Source organism: Cyprinus carpio, chromosome B5 (assembly GCF_018340385.1).
Source record: "Cyprinus carpio isolate SPL01 chromosome B5, ASM1834038v1, whole genome shotgun sequence".
Classification (NCBI taxonomy): domain Eukaryota; kingdom Metazoa; phylum Chordata; class Actinopteri; order Cypriniformes; family Cyprinidae; genus Cyprinus; species Cyprinus carpio.
In genome coordinates this window covers 7,040,882-7,056,936 of record NC_056601.1, presented here as the reverse complement: position 1 = coordinate 7,056,936, position 16,055 = coordinate 7,040,882, and the positions used below count along the sequence as shown (strand labels likewise).

At 35.0% G+C, this 16,055-nt stretch overlaps 2 protein-coding genes across 3 annotated transcripts in view; one reads left to right on the top strand and one right to left on the bottom strand.

The window, feature by feature from the left end:
• The window catches only part of LOC109090578 (serine/threonine-protein phosphatase 2B catalytic subunit alpha isoform-like), a 36,831-nt gene extending 34,288 nt beyond the window's left edge, over positions 1-2,543 (top strand). For both annotated transcript variants that reach the window (XM_042723976.1, XM_042723975.1), the window contains one exon: positions 637-2,543. In XM_042723976.1, coding sequence (XP_042579910.1) covers positions 637-800 — 164 coding nt within the window. In that variant the 3' untranslated portion in view covers positions 801-2,543. The remainder of the gene's footprint in view (positions 1-636) is intronic.
• Positions 2,544-3,034: 491 nt separating this feature from the next.
• Positions 3,035-13,327, bottom strand: adam28 (ADAM metallopeptidase domain 28). The gene is made up of 22 exons (XM_019104411.2): positions 13,169-13,327; positions 11,533-11,621; positions 11,376-11,449; positions 11,101-11,179; positions 10,933-11,009; positions 10,562-10,757; positions 10,207-10,269; positions 9,817-9,888; positions 8,981-9,150; positions 8,685-8,766; positions 8,122-8,252; positions 7,805-7,982; positions 7,056-7,145; positions 6,390-6,585; positions 6,197-6,299; positions 5,952-6,108; positions 5,714-5,794; positions 5,398-5,488; positions 5,183-5,288; positions 5,019-5,100; positions 4,814-4,900; positions 3,035-3,718 (listed from the first exon to the last, which is right to left on the bottom strand). Exons 1-22 carry the CDS (start codon positions 13,227-13,229, stop codon positions 3,689-3,691), a joined length of 2,295 nt encoding a protein of 764 aa, XP_018959956.2. The 5' UTR covers positions 13,230-13,327; the 3' UTR covers positions 3,035-3,688.
• Positions 13,328-16,055: the final 2,728 nt, after the last annotated feature.

The following is a 16,055-nucleotide window of genomic DNA, read 5'->3' as shown; positions in this document are numbered from 1 at the left end:
TGCATCTCCGTTTTTACTGGTGTTGAATGGGCGTCTTGTGTTTGCTCTGCCAACTGGAAACGGTCATGATTCACTTTGGCAGTTGCCTGGTGTTTTCAGAAATGCCATAGGACACAAGCCTGTCAGTTGTGCAAGAATCAGCTTTCCTGTTCGTGCATGTTGTTTGGTTAAATACATGTTCAGCTCTTTTTGTGGTTTAAAGTATGAGTGATATGTAACGTCATATTTCTTCAAAATAGTGAAGTGAATTGACACTTTTTTTTTTCAGTGCTGTAAATAATGCACTTTTTTTTCTCTTTTTGTGCAATATAAATAAAATGTCTAAAATGTTACATATGACCTGTGATAAACACAATATAAATAAAATGACAATATAAATATTTTGTTGCGTATCGTGACATGAATGTTTGATTTTATTAATTTAGTCCATTTTAAAAAGCATCACAATTGCATTTCCTTCATGGTTAAATCATTCAGTGAATAGGCTTTTTGATCACTGCAAATGCCCAAAGGTAAACTTATTTCAGTAAATCGCATACCGTTTGTTAATTGTCTCAAAATGTTTTTTTTTTTTTTCGACCTCATTTTCCTTTTTTTTTTTTTTTTTTTTTTTTCTTTTTTTTTTTTTTTCGGTAGCCATCCAAGGCTTCTCCCCTACACGGAAAATCCGCAACTTCGAAGAAGCTCGTGGCCTGGACCGAATAAACGAACGGATGCCTCCTCGCAAGGACGGCCAGCAACCTGACGGCACCACAGTTAACACTGCCAACGAGAAAAACGGCACTGACAGGAATGTGTAAGGGGAGATTTTGCACTTTTCCTCTCCTCCATAGCATTGTCTCTTTCTCTGCCACGTTCTCCACAAGACAGACCCCTCAACTGCCGAAACCTGCAGAGGAGGGCCTGGGATGTGGAGATGAACCATTCCACAGACGGGGAGAGAAATCACTTACAACTAAGTACAAACATGAGATTTTATTTATTAAACGAATTGTATTAGATGTACTTGATAGCAACATTTTAAAGATGAGTGAACATTTGAAAGTGTGCAAAAAACAGGTATACAGTCACAGTGTGTCAACCTTTAAACTGCAGTTTTGTAACTCGAGAGCAGAGATGTGGGTTTAAGATGCTGCACAGATCAGAAGATCTAGTTAATCCCAGTTTTATAATATTGTATGTCGCAATGTATTTGGCAAGGGATGGTTTGACTGAATATACTGATGCATGTTATCAATAAGCATGTTTGTAAAGGATTTTATTAAGACAAAATAAACCTTAAGGAAATAAGTTAAACTGTAGGTTCAATGAAAAATATTTTATATCTACAAAAGTAAAAGTGTTCAATATTACTCAGTTTCAAGCAAGATTTAGACTAAATGAAAATATTAGCTGCTTTGGGTTCCATGTGTGTATTTCTACTTTCTCCAAGTATAGCCAGGTGACACAACACATGCAAGCAGCCATAACATTGATTTAAACAGAAGTTGTTTGATTCTAAAAACAAAGCATGTCTTATGAAAGTAATCTTACTTCTGCATCTGTACTTGAAGCTATTTCAGTCTCTTTAGAAATATCATTTGATACTTTCAGGCTTTCTTTCCTTCATTTCTTTCTGCCACACTTCTCTTTTTGCTGTTTCTTAAAGATGATAGATGAGTTAATATATACAGTGAAATCCGTTAGTATGCCTATAAGCTCATGTACACTTGTAACAGCCAATGTGGGACGTGTGAAGTTGCTTTGATCGACTCGAAAGCCAAAGTCTTTTTTTTTTTGTGCTGTGAGGAGTTCACTGCCAGAGCTCTAACCATCCCTAATTTAGGGTATAAGGTAATGAGGAATATTGCACTAAACGCAAGTCACTGTAAATAGAGAACACATACACGTAATATTGAATATACTCTCTTTAAAGAATGTCCTCCAGGCCATCACTTAATGCTAAGTATTCAGCTTTTACGATTTCATCCAGTTCGTGCTTGAGACATTAACAAAGCATGCTGAGCTTGATAAACGTGTCACAAACTGACTTGGTGGTTTTAGCTGTAACACTATGTGAGGTATTGTGGTAAGGATTTTTATTACATGGCTGCTTGTTTGAACAGGTTTAGGGAATGTTGTATGTCTCCACCTACTGTTGAGATACAGAACTTCAAGAGAATAAAGAGGAAGTGCATTAAGCCTTTTAATGCACGTTTTTATTAATTTTACCAGGAGCAGCAAGTTCATCTGGTTTTAAAGCAGGTTTAATTAGTTTGCGATGGTGTTGAATGTCTGATGCTATGCACATGAGCAACCCACCCCATTTTCTGGAAGCATTTGAAATGTACATTTTGGACAACAGTTCATTTTGTAAAAAATGTTTATTTTGACCAAGTTTTTCACTTGTATTTTTTATTTAAATACTGGACCGGTTCTTCACATGAGACTGATTTTCATTTATTATTTTCATTCCAAAATCTAATTATATGACCAATATGTTGTGCTCATCTTTAGGTGTATGAATTCAGCTTTTATGACAAATAAATGTGATTTCAGTGCAAGCCTCCAACATACAGCATTTTCTGAAGTGTGTATGTGTGTTTTGTAGGATCGAATCAGTGCAGCATGTCTGTGGACTCTAAAGGGAACATTTGCTACATTTATTTGCATGTATTTCAAATGATACAATGGAAGTACTGAGATTAAGCAGCGGAACTGGGATCAGTTATACTGTTTTCCTAAAATGGTTTAACAGGGTGTGAGCTGGTCTTGGTATACTGGCAACGTGAACTTCTAACGGAGGGATGAGGAAGTTTGAAACAAAGTTTCTGTTTGCATTCAAGAGTACAAATGTTGTAGGCTCAGAGACTCAAAGAAGTCCCTGAAACACATCTGTGGGAATGTGTAAAAATGTTGTTTATGCACAATTATCATTAAAAAATACAATATTTAATTGAACAACCATTTTATCAAGTAATTATAACGCGAGGCCACCATACATTTCTTGATATTATGTAGATGTATCAGTTAAGACAACAAATAAAAACTGAAATACAGTGGACCTCAAGTTTGGTCATATTTTCTTGATTTTTAATCAGTTGGTTAAAAAATATTCTGAATGTGATTCAACATGCAAATATATTTCAGTCATACATTCACATTGCATTTTACAAAACAATACATTTTCATGAATAGAGAACTAAAAGGTAACCACAAAAAAATTTATTTTTTAAAGCATTTAAAAGCCATTTTTCAAGCATAAAAAAGACGTTGACATTGAATGAAAAACTACAATAGAATCAAATCTAGCAGAGGAAGTGAATTTACAGGGGGTGTGAAATTTTATGAACTTTAAAAAAGTCAGCTGTCTGAAAATCATAAAAATCATTACTATACAGAAGGCAGGCTCAATTATACAGGAACAGACTGTGCAAATAAATAAAGTGAAATTTAAAAATCTTATTTTTGGTTAAAACCAAACCTTGACTTCTGTCATGACTGTGTCACTCATGGGCAATATTTTACGCACTGTAAAATTCCTTTAGGTGTGTTGGTCTCATTTATGGTAAGCATGTGGCTTATTTTCTCAGACATTTGTCTTCTCTTGAAGAGTTTACCGAGCCTCAGGGTGGTAACACACTTATATCCAGTCTGCAGGGTCTGGAGTGTGCTGGTCCACTTCTTGAGGTTTGACAGGTGCTAGACATCACACCCTTGGAGGAGGTGGTCTAAGGGCCTGCGAGGGAGAAAATTAACAAGGAAAATATCTTTCATGTTTCTAAAGTAATTATAATGTATTCTCTTTTTTTCTTTTAAATAAACGTGGATGCTAAATAATGAATAAATGTAAGTTTGTCAAATATAGTCTTTATCATTTCATCCAAATTTTCTTAGTCACAGACTGTAAGTATGAAGGTATAGAGCACCCAAATTCTTCCTTGTTTTTGTAGCAAAATTTAATCCACTAAATGGTGAACAAGGCTGTTTAGAAAACTTTTAAGGCTACATTTTCAGTCAATAAATTACAGTCTGTTACACTGTTAATAATATATCACTAGCAGTTCTGAGAGAATTGCATTTCTTCAGTGGACATTGAATATCACACAAGTCACATGGATAACTTCATTTTCATGATCATTTTGGCACTTGACAGTCCCTGATCTCCATCTACTGTTGTATGTATAAAAACAAACAAAAAAAAGTGCTGCACGTATGGGTTCCACAGAAGACAGTAAGTCTTAAAGGGATACTCCACCCCAAAATGAAAATTTTGTCATTAATCACTTACCCCCATGTCGTTCCAACCCCGTAAAAGCTTTGTTTGTCTTCGGAACACAATTTAAGATATTTTGGATGAAAACCTAAAGGCTTGAGACTGTCCCATAGACTGCCAAGTAAATAACAGTGTCAAGGGTCATAAAAGGTATGAAAGTCGTTATTTTCGTTTTCTTTGCTTACAAAAAGTGTCCCCGACACTTCATATAACCCAGATTGCATGTCTGAAGGCAGATGGAGTATTCTGATGATGACTTTCATACCTTTTATGGACCTTGACACTGTTATTTACTTGGCAGTCTATGGGACAGTCACAAGCCTCCCGGTTTTCGTCCAAAATACCTTAAATTGTGTTCCGAAGACGAACGGAGCTTTTACGGGTTTGGAATGACATGGGGGTATGAGATTAATGACAAAATTTTCATTTTGGGGTGGAGTATACCTTTAATTAGTTAAAAACAACATTAGGAATTTTCATTTTAGGTTGATTAACTATTCCTTTAAATACTACTGTAAACATCTGTCATTACACATTATGTAGAGTTAGCTTAGCTACCTGTCGTGCATTTAGGTAGTCGTTATGCAGAACTCTGGATTGACCTGAAGAAGGTGGAGGTGGAGGAGGTGCTGTAGGCTTTATTACCTATAGAATAAACAAAAGAGATGACAAAGTCCTGATAACGCTTTCATATTTCATTTGGTTTAGACAGTTTGTTGTGAAATGAGATGATGAAATTTCATCAGATGTGACTGCAAGTTACCGGAGTTGGCTTCTGATTTGGTGTTGACTGATGGCTGCAGTCAGGGATGTTGACAACATGAACTTTCTGCTGCCTTTGATGACTATTAAGAAAACAGTGGCATTAAATGCACTTGATCTATTGACTTCCTCCAGTGTTTAAGTGTTGGTTTCCTATACTCTTACCCGAATGAATGTGGCGTGCGCTTTCCACGCTTGTAAAAAAAGACGGCCAGTCCAATTAGAAGTATCCCAATCAGGACACAGACAACCACAATGGCTATTGTCACACCTAGAAATGCAAAGAGGCAAAAAAAAAAAAAAAAAAAAAACTTATTTGTGATCCTCAAAACTAAAAGAATATGAGGCTATTTTGAATACAGTTCTTATCTGTGGTATACCTTTAGAGGAACCTTCACTCTCTGCTGGTGTTTCACAATCTGGAGGCAGCCATCCAGTTTCACATCTACACTCCTTTCTGTGGTCACAAACCTGTAGCATATACACTTACATTAATTCTTCTAATAAAAGTTACAGCTTCTGATGTACAGTATGTATAACTTATGAAAGAATATTATATTAAGACCTGAAATAGTCAAAAAAAACATAACATGGAAATTTCCCCATTGTGAGACAAAGGTTTATCTATTCTAATTTGTTTTATTTTATGAGGAAACGAGAAGTTAATGTTCGAGAGAGGCATATTTTGGGTCATACCGCATGGCCTCTGCACTTGGCGGAGCAGTTTATTGCTTTGTAAGCCGTCTCTAGGTTAACACACTCGTTCTGGTTACAAACCTGAGAAAAACAAACACATCACGAGTGTCAAATTATAATGCTTTCTGACAGCAAACCTATTAAGTTTCTTTTATTAGGGGTGATTGAAGGAGCTGATTGTTATTGAAATACAAGGAAGTTTGGGAATAAATGGCATGCATCGAGAGACCAGTCTTACCAGTCCTTCCCCACATTTGGTGCCAGTGTCGACTTGACCATAATCATTTGCAGGATCGCCGTAGAATGTGGCTTTACAATAGCTGAATCTTACTAGCCGTCCATAATTGGGATCTTCATTGCCTTGTTCACAGAACAGTTTTCCACACATCACATCTCTGCAGATAGTCCAAAAAAAAATATATATATATATGTTTGGGATATGTTAAGGGATTCATGGATGGATTGATAAATGTAAAATCTTACTGTCTTTGGCATCCAATGTATTTATCGCCATTGCGTTTGCAGTAGGCGTAGTATTCCGCTCTTGTGTTCTGATTGTAGCAATAGTCTCGAGCCACCACAGCAGCTTGATTTATTTGAAAAAAAGAAAGATTAGCAATCATATGGGGCTCAACATTATTGTTTGACTATTGTTTTGCATCAACACTGTACTCACTTGGACCCCACATCTTAATGCACTGCTCCTCTCTCTGTGGGCATTGGCCATTGTAGCAATAGCCTTTCCCATTATTGCAAGGGAGTCCATTGACTGTAAAGACGTCTTCAGGACACTCGGCTGATTTTCCAGTGCATGACTCGGGCAAATCACAGTCATCATTTTTTGGACGACACACATGTGCGGCTGACATGATCTGATGGGGAGAAAGAAAAACATATTGGTTGTTACCAGTAGGCCTATAAATGGATGAGATGTTGACGTTTCAAATGATTGAAAACAATGAGTCATTATTTTAAATGTATTTCTTGTTATATTTTGAACTATTTCATTTCATCCATTTAACGGCCTGATGCAGGAGACCGGAATTCAAAACCACAATGAAGCAACGTTGAGACGCAGTTTCAGCACAGTGCGGTAAGTCTAGTCAGTTTTTAATCATATTAGTCACACATATTCCATTTACACAAAGAAATGAAAGCGATTTATTAGTGATAAAGAATTTTGCCAAATATATGGGCTTTCTTTAGCAGTTCAAGAATTGTTAAAACATATAGACCTTGAGTGTAAGCTGCTACCAAACGCACTGAAGCAGCTGTGTTAATGTGATACTTTATTGATTTGATGAATGTTACAGCAAAATGCCCCCAACTCTTTGAATCTTACCTTACAATTCTTACAACATTCCCCTGTTGCACATTGTGAGCCCTCTGTTAGTTTGCAGGTGGTGGCATTGCAGCATGGGTTTGTACACTCCTATAAGTTGTGAAATAAAGACAGTGAGTCTTAAGATGTCTTGGCATTTTAGGTGTGTTTGCTCTGGGCACATAATAAATTGTATTTTAAGTACTAGTTCTGAGAATTTAGAAAAGCTCTTGGAAAGTAATTTACAGGCCAAACGAATGAATGAACATCCAGTAAAAGTATGCTGTCTGTCCTACACAATGTTTGGCCAAAAAGAAGAGATGACTAATGTAGTGCATGTATAAACAGATTTGCAGTAATTAATACATGCATTCCATCATCTTATTTTCAAACTCCGGCAAAAGATATATGGGAGATTGACAATCCCATCTCCTCCCATAGGCACACCAAACACCAAACACGACACTACTTTAGTGATTCGTGGTCAAATGTAGAGTATAGCCTACTGGAAAACATTCCTGTTGAGAATTGTCTGTGCATGTCTTGACATTATCTTGCATCTGATAGTAGATGTGACATGTTGAGTACATTTTAGGGTCTTCCCATGTCATTCTAAATTTACATTTTTCAGTACCTTTCAACAAATAAGTTTGTTTGGTACTTTTCTTTGATATTTTGAGTAACTTATAAATTTATAAATATTCATATATTTATAAATAAATAAATTTGTTGACATTTTTCAGAAATTTAAGAAGCCCTAGTACACTTACCTGCACTGTTCCACAGTCACATTGTTCTCCTATCTCCACAAATCTATTTCCACATACAGGTGGCTGAATCAGTTCTTTTGGTTTGGGCATATTCATAAGACACTGTGGGCTTTTGTTGTTCAGGTAGTCTGTATAGCTATTAGTACTGCAGCTGCTGAAGTGATGAGGGATGAAATAGCTGTGGAGATATGGAGGAGTGATATTTGCTCAGAACTTATGTTTTGACTCTCCATACATTTCAAAATAAAAACATTACAGTACAAATTGCTTGAAAAATATACTAAGCTAATGATGTTCAACTGGTACACATTAAGTACCTGAGAGCAGCTGTCATAATGCACGTGCCATCAGAACAAGCGCAGCTGCTGCTGTCATGACTCATGCCCAGATTGTGCCCCATCTCATGGGCCATAGTAGCCCCCACTGCTATAGCATTAGAGTTGTGATCCTTTGAAGAGGAATAAACAGTTAGTACCGTAAACTATAGGTTCATGCTTAGAATTGTCGAAAACATAGATTTTAAATTGAAATGTTAATTTAAGTTATTATGAAAATTAATTTGGCACAAAGTAAAAGGCATTGCAGCAAAAAGCAGTATACTACATCAAGACCATGTGGTAGAAAATATTTTCTCTTCCTCCATTATTATGAAATTATTCTCTTTAAAAAAAAATCATGCAGATGTATTTGTTCGTAATGTTACTGCATTTGATGAATAAATGAATAAAACACCCTAAATCCATCTTCATACTGGTTATTGCACATATCCCATTTTTATTTTAATCCTGTCATATTACTTATTTATTTTCATTAATGCAAGTTTCTTTACATATTTTTTTGGCAAATATGTTTGTGACTTGTTATGAGTGAGTATTAGTACCTGCACAATCCCTGTTGAAAGACCTCCACATAGAGTTCCAATGTAAGCTAGACCCACAGTTGCTCCTTCAAGGTCGATTGCACTGAGAGAAGGACAAAAAAAATAAATGTTTAATACAAATTTAACTGATGCTGCTGGATTACATTTAGTTAGTGTTGAAAGTGTGTTTTCAGGTCTCAGTTCCTAAACCATTTAAAAGTACAACACCATAGCACAGCTTGAAGCAGACAAAGTATTGGAGAAGTTCTGAGCTGAGCTGATTAACAATATTGTATTTTCCCCACATGAGAGCTGACCTAAGGAAGTGAGCGTTGTCGTGCTTCTGTCTTTTCATGAGATCGTTGTTCCTCCACTGGGTAAAGCTTTCCAAGGTAGCTCCAGCAACGGGAGAAACTGTTATCTTATCATTATCTGTCCAGACTTCAAATCCAGTCAGAGCGATGAATGTGTTGATTTCTTTATATGCCTGCACACCAAGAAAAGAGTGAAAGAAGAGAATTGTATGTTATCGTATATTGTGTACAGTGGGGTCCAAAAGTCTTAAACCATTAGCGATTTTTTTTTCTTTTTAAATGACAAATTGTATTATTAAAAAAATCAACATAGTCCGATAAGCTAGTTGTTACATTTTGTACTTTGTATGCAAAATACTGTCACTGACTCGCGAGCTTATGGGAAACTTTGAGCCATGTTATCTTGCATGATTTGCATCTTGTGTGCTTCAGTAGAAGCAAGGATGCCACAGACCTTGTGAAAAATTTGATAAATCTAGAACCTAGAAGTGCAGAATCTTAAATATTTCTTACTCATTTTATATCATTGTGTTCCTTTAATGAATCACTTTTGAAACAAGCTTTTAAATGGAGTTTAAATCTCAGGTTTTTAGATGTTAGGACTCCACTCTATATATACGTTTTGTACTAGAGCAACACCATAAATGGTTTTATCTAAAGTACTAAACCAATACTCATCAGAAGATCTGTGATTGGCAAAGATTTGTATCTAGTCATGTGATTAATTATCACACTCAAGAATCTTTGTTATCACAGTTTGTAATTGCAATATCCTGTATGATCTATAAATGTTGGCATGCTGGAATTTTTTGATAACATATGCGTCATCATTAACTCACATTATTGATGTAATTGATGATCTCAAATATCCTCTTTCTCAGCTTCTGAAGATCGCTGTCCATTTTCCTGTACTGAGGGGTAACAAAAAAATGAATGATGAATCCAAGCATTCCGTCACTCAGTCACACTTCTATTAGGACACAATTTTTGAAATCTGTTTACATCAGTGTTTTTAAATATACTGTGACAAATTTAGAAACAGTTTGATTCTATAAAACCCACAATGCTGAACAAGCACAAAATACCACGCATGTTGCTTTATTACAACGTCATATATCATCTGATAGTCACAGAGTACCCAAAAATGAATGAATAAATAAAAAACTTTATCTGTGAATCATATTTAGATTAGTTTTTCTTCATAAAGGTGCATTGATTCCAGCTCTTACTTCACTGTTGTCTGCCACAAGGAAGAGCTCGATGTATTTTTGTTGCTGGAACAAAGTTGGCCCCTGGTCAAGAGGAAGCAAATAGATGGAAAATAAAGAACAGAGTAATTATATCAGTCACAAAAGAAAATGAACTACCCTACTTTAAGTGTATGTACTGTACAATATTAGGTCAATCTGGGACATTTTTTGCACTTCAGACTTCTGCAATTTATTGCGATCATCATCTTAACATTGCAGAACAATGAATAATACTTTATCACATGATCCGTCTGAATGTGGTTTATCCTTGTGAAACTTTAACTTTGCCTTGCTGCTTTTTGCAATGCTAAAGTAAATGAATAGACTGTCTTACTGAGGAACGAGAACGACTTTTGAGAATGCGTGGAGGAGCACCATCCTCACTCTTGTCCCAAGTAGTGTTGGTGACTCCACACACTCTAGGCGTCTCTTTATTTACATCTTCGTACTTTAAGACAGCATGGTCACCATCACCATCCTCGGACAACGGCTCGATCAGAAACCTCTGCTCCTCTGTTTGGAAATATCCTCTGTGAAGACAATTCACAACTTCCGTTTATTGCAGAAAAGTGAAGAACATTCTTATTGCAACAAACTGACTGAATACAGTAATAGTAATAGTAATAGTAATAGCAGTAGAGATTGTAGAAAGAAGCTTTTTAAAGATGTACCTGTGATTGTAAAAGTAAAATAGTGTTTCCCTACCTTAATCCATCGCAGGTGCTCATGCTAATCGATGACTTACTGTCATTGACTATTTTCCCATGATAATAGCATAAGTCCTATGGATGAAAAAGAGTATTAAATAAATCTCTCACTCTATGGATTATATGTTATGTATGTCATATGTTAGTAATACTGGTTGTGGTATACCAGATCCTCAGGTGTGGTTGTGACAAGCATCCCATCTTCAGTGTAATAAGTTTCGCTATAGTCTTTCGTCAATAGGCCACTGTTGACCAACACACATATCTCAGATCAGTAACAAATTACTCATAAATGGATCAAATATCAATTTATAATGTGGGAACTGTAATTTTAAAATAACATACAAATGTTTGACTTTTACTATGAGGAACTTTTCTGAATGATAGCAAAGCAGATATGCAAAAATGATGACAAAGGAGTAACTGGGAAGACAGTCTTACTCATTTTTTTGGAGGTGCATTTCAATGTCTCTTCCGCCCAGTGTCATAGCGTATTTCAGTGTGTCAGGTCTTGACTGCAGGGGATGAAAAGAAATCAAATTTAGTTTGATTAAAATATTTAAAAATGAAATTTAGAGGTGGTTTGATGAGAACTCACATTTAAGTCTCTTTTTTGTAGTGCATGTAATCTGATTGGTCGAACAATCTCATACACCTTTTTTCCATCTAATTCAGGAATGTGACCGACTATAGCAGATTGACAAACAGAGGGAATTATAGACACTGAATCACAGATTAGTCATAGAGTACAAACACACAGCAATTTTTTTTATATATATATATATATAGCCTGCAGATGTAGACTTTTAGATGTCAGAACTATTCTAAATGATCCAAATATTTTACTGAAAGCACAAGTGTAAACTTGAACCTGATGGTTTAGGTGATAACTGCCAACAGACTTACGGGGATCTGTTATTTTAATGTTATGAGCAAAATCGCTAGACAATAATCTCTGTCCAATTTGATCTTCTTTTTTTCCTTAAAGCATGCTTGTTTTACTGTAAGAAAATCTGCCCTAATAAAAAAATGTTGTTTATGTTCATTAGGGCGAAACAATGGTAGCTCATGTTCTTGTTTTAAAAGTAGCAAATGTTTCATCAATTTAGCAAATTAGACTCTGCAAAGAATAGATATGGTATTTTTTTAGGGTGTAGCTTCAACATCAGCTATAACACAATGTGTCTCAGATCTGATGCAAAGCAAATGCATTAATGAAAGGGTGTGCTGTTGTCATTGAGCCTGAAGTATTTAAAGGTCCAAAAGTGCAAAAGGTATGAAAGCTGTCACCACAAAGGCAGTACCACCTTTTCAAAAGGTTTCAAATATACTAATATGTACATTTAAAGGTATTTATTAATTATTAGTTAAAGGTACATATTAGTCACATACTAAAATGCACTATTAGGGATAAATAGGGGACAAAACTGTAATTTTTAAAAAAGATAACACCCCAGTGACAGCTTATACTTTTCTTTTCTTTTTCTTTTTTTGCAGCCCTTTACCAAGTGTTACCAATGATTTCGTATGAATTAATTGCTTCATGTTTCCTTGGGAACATTATCTAAAATATGCAATAATGATTTGAAATGATGTAAAACAATACTCTTTTAAAATAATATAAACTAATGATGTCAAACGATTAATCGCATCCGAAATAAGTTTTTGTTAACATAATATATGAGTGTGTAGTGTATATTTATTATGTGTATATAAATACAAACACATGACTGTAATATATTTAACAAAAACATGTTATGTTTATATATTAAATATATTTATATATAATATAATAATATAAATATATAAATGTATATTTTCAAAATATATACTGTATGTGTGTGTGTTTATATATACATAATAAACACAGTACACACACACATATATTATGTTAACAAAAACCTTTATTTTGAATGTGATTAATCGCGATTAATCATATGACAGCACTAATATATACAATGCATTTGCTATACATAAAGATATATATGTACATGCTATACATACATACATATATCTTATGCAGGACAAATACTGCATTTGATCTGTACAGTTAAAAATATCACATACTTTTACAATGTAAGTTCTATAATTCTAAAATCGAACACTCTTTCAATTCATGAACTCTTTGACTAAGTCAGCGCAGTGCAGTATTACAGCTGAAGAGTCCACAGAAGTGCAGAGATAAGTTAATCAGTCATTGTGGAGCAGAGGCACTGGTGTATCCAGTATCTTACCTGTGGGATCGAGTGAAACACACAGAGCAAAGATCCACAACATCAGATGTCTTCTGGCCATTGTCAGTGTACAGAACAACTGAAACAGGATCCTTTGGTTAAGCTAAGTTTTATAGTTCAGATGAAGTGTGGTTTAGGCTGTACACATGCACTTTCAGGAAATGACACAGAGGTATATAAGATTAGTGACATACTTGGACACGCCCCTGAGAGTGTTAAAAGAATGCAGGAAATATACAGACAGACCTTGACGTAGTGATACTCGCTCTTAGTGATGACAAACACTACAGATGGATCATGTATGAGTGTTCAGTGGCCTTATTTAACTGCTCCAAAACAAATGACCTATATAAATTGATCACTCTGGGGACATATCTTTACTTGTGTGTTCTAGAGAATCTTACCTTTTTAACATTCACTATTTTATTTAAAAATAAATAAATAAAGAACCTCGGATGATTCATCCAGACAAACAAGTTAAGGTGGTCAAACAGGTCTGTTATTTTACACCACTGTACACATGATTCAGGCACAATCTGGTTCTACCTTTACTTTTTCCAAATTGTTGTTACACTGATACATTGTAATATTTTGACCCTTTATTTTTTACATAATTTATTCAAGTACGCCTTAAACTGACAAAGAATGATTTGGATAGATATACTGTGCATTGCTTGCAATGTAATGATTAATTCCCAAAATGTTACCAGATAAATATAGAAAGCAAATTGTCTGCATTTGTAGATACATAAAAGTGTAGAGACAAAAACAAAAAGCCTCCATAGGATGAGCAAAATACGTTGCCTTACCTTCACTTTGTTGCTCCTCGTGCTGTTTGGCTTTAAGTTTTATTCAAGACTTGCAGATTCATACTTGCTAATACTGGGTTTGTCTGTGTCTGTGGACACTGTCTGATCGTTTTGTGAATTTCAAAACTGCATCTAGCCTTCCCTTTTTTTTCAGCCTTTGGGTTTTCTTAAAAATGTCAGTGCATGAAAATATGTAATGTGAGCCAAAAATAGGAAACTCCTGCCCTGTCATCTGTGATTTCCTCTCCCACTGAAATGCATTCTTGCCTTTCTTCTAATACACAAGGTCAAGTCAAGGACAATAATGCAGTTATTGTGCCTTCTCCTGACGCCTCCAACAAAGCCATTGTTCGCTTGTTGGAGGCTTGGTGGAGTGGAGAAAGCATGCAGTGTCCATTAGGGCTGTATGTGTTGAAAACTGGCCTTTTTCTCTCTTCCCTTGTCTCCTCCTGCTCTCTGTCCTTCTGTGACCTATTGCTCAATTGTCTATTTTGTCATGGATCTGCACTTGTGCGTGTGAGAACTACTCATAGATTGAGATCTGGTAGATGCAGCTGATCATCATCAAAACCAATATGTGGTCAAACCCTGTTGCTTCTAGTAAAAACATGTAATATTTCCGAGTGAACCTGAAAGGCTTATGTAAAGAAACACTATTTACAGAGTCAACATTCAGATCCTGAGCATAAAAGTGTTACAAGACACATTTGTCAATACACTACTGTTCAGAAGATTTGTGATATTTTCAAAGTCCGTTATGATCACTAAGGCTGCATTTATGTGAAGAAAAAAAAAAAAAGTTAAATTATGGAATATTATTGCAATTTAAAATAACTTTCTAACTGAATATATTTTAAAATGTATATTTTAACCCTGTGATGGTAAAGCTGAATTTTCAGCAACCATTACTGCAGTCTTCAGAGTCACACGATCCTTCAAAAATCATTCTAATATGCTGATTTGGTGCACAAAAAGCACTTATTATTATTATTATTATTATTATTATTATTATTATTATTATTATTATTATCATCATCGTCAGTATTTAACACATCTTCATGTTGTGCAATAGTTGTGAGAAAACAGTGATAATAGAAAATTCAGAAGAACAGCATTTATTTGAAATCGAAATGTTATGTAACATTATACATTTCTTTAATGTTACTTTTGATCAGTTCAGTGCATCCATATAGATAGATAGATAGATATATCATTTTTAGAGTTATATAACATTAAATATTTGATGGGTAATCTGAAATTATATTTCTATTTTCATACTCTGTAAAGTCCACATGAAAAGAGCAGCTTTTGGTAATTCTAAGAACTTGTGCAGGGTAATACTGTTTGAGACAGAGTTTTGAGTTATGCAGCAAAGATGATTTCTATGTTAAAGCACATCCAGAGAATTGTTAGTTTCAAAAGGCATGCATGGACCCGCAGAGACTATGTCCACATTCTTCCTCTGAGTAACAGTTACAACATGTATTTGAGCTGCTGAAAACATTCACATATTCATATGCTGTTTCATGCCATGGCCCTTCTGTACCTCTGTCTTAAGATTTTATTGTTTAGTGGAAGCATAAACAAAGTATAACTTAATAACAATATCTCATTCTGCTGTTCTTTGTATGACACAATTTTATTCCAGAATATCATTGTATAAGTTTAACTGATAGACTTTATTCTTTAAGGTTGTTACATCCCTGTTCAGCTTGATAGGTTTTTAGGATGAAGATTTTTGGTTTTGTGTGAACATTTTGAGAGAAATCTTGTGAGTGTAATTATAATTGTTGACCACTTAGTGGCAATGTCCCCAAACTCCTCAATGCCAAGGTACATGCATAATAGTCTTTACTGAGATTTGTTTTAAAACAAATTTCTCCTAGCAAAGATGTTACCTCCCTTTTAATGATTATGCTTTTTTGTTTCATAAGTGTTTACATAAATTTTTTAAGGGTGCCTGGGAATACTGTGCTCTGTTGCTAAATCCTAAAAACAGAAACCGTTGCGGCCACAAGAGGGCTTTCTATGACCACTAAGTTGATGCAAAAGTTTATGCAAAACTATAGATGCTTTTT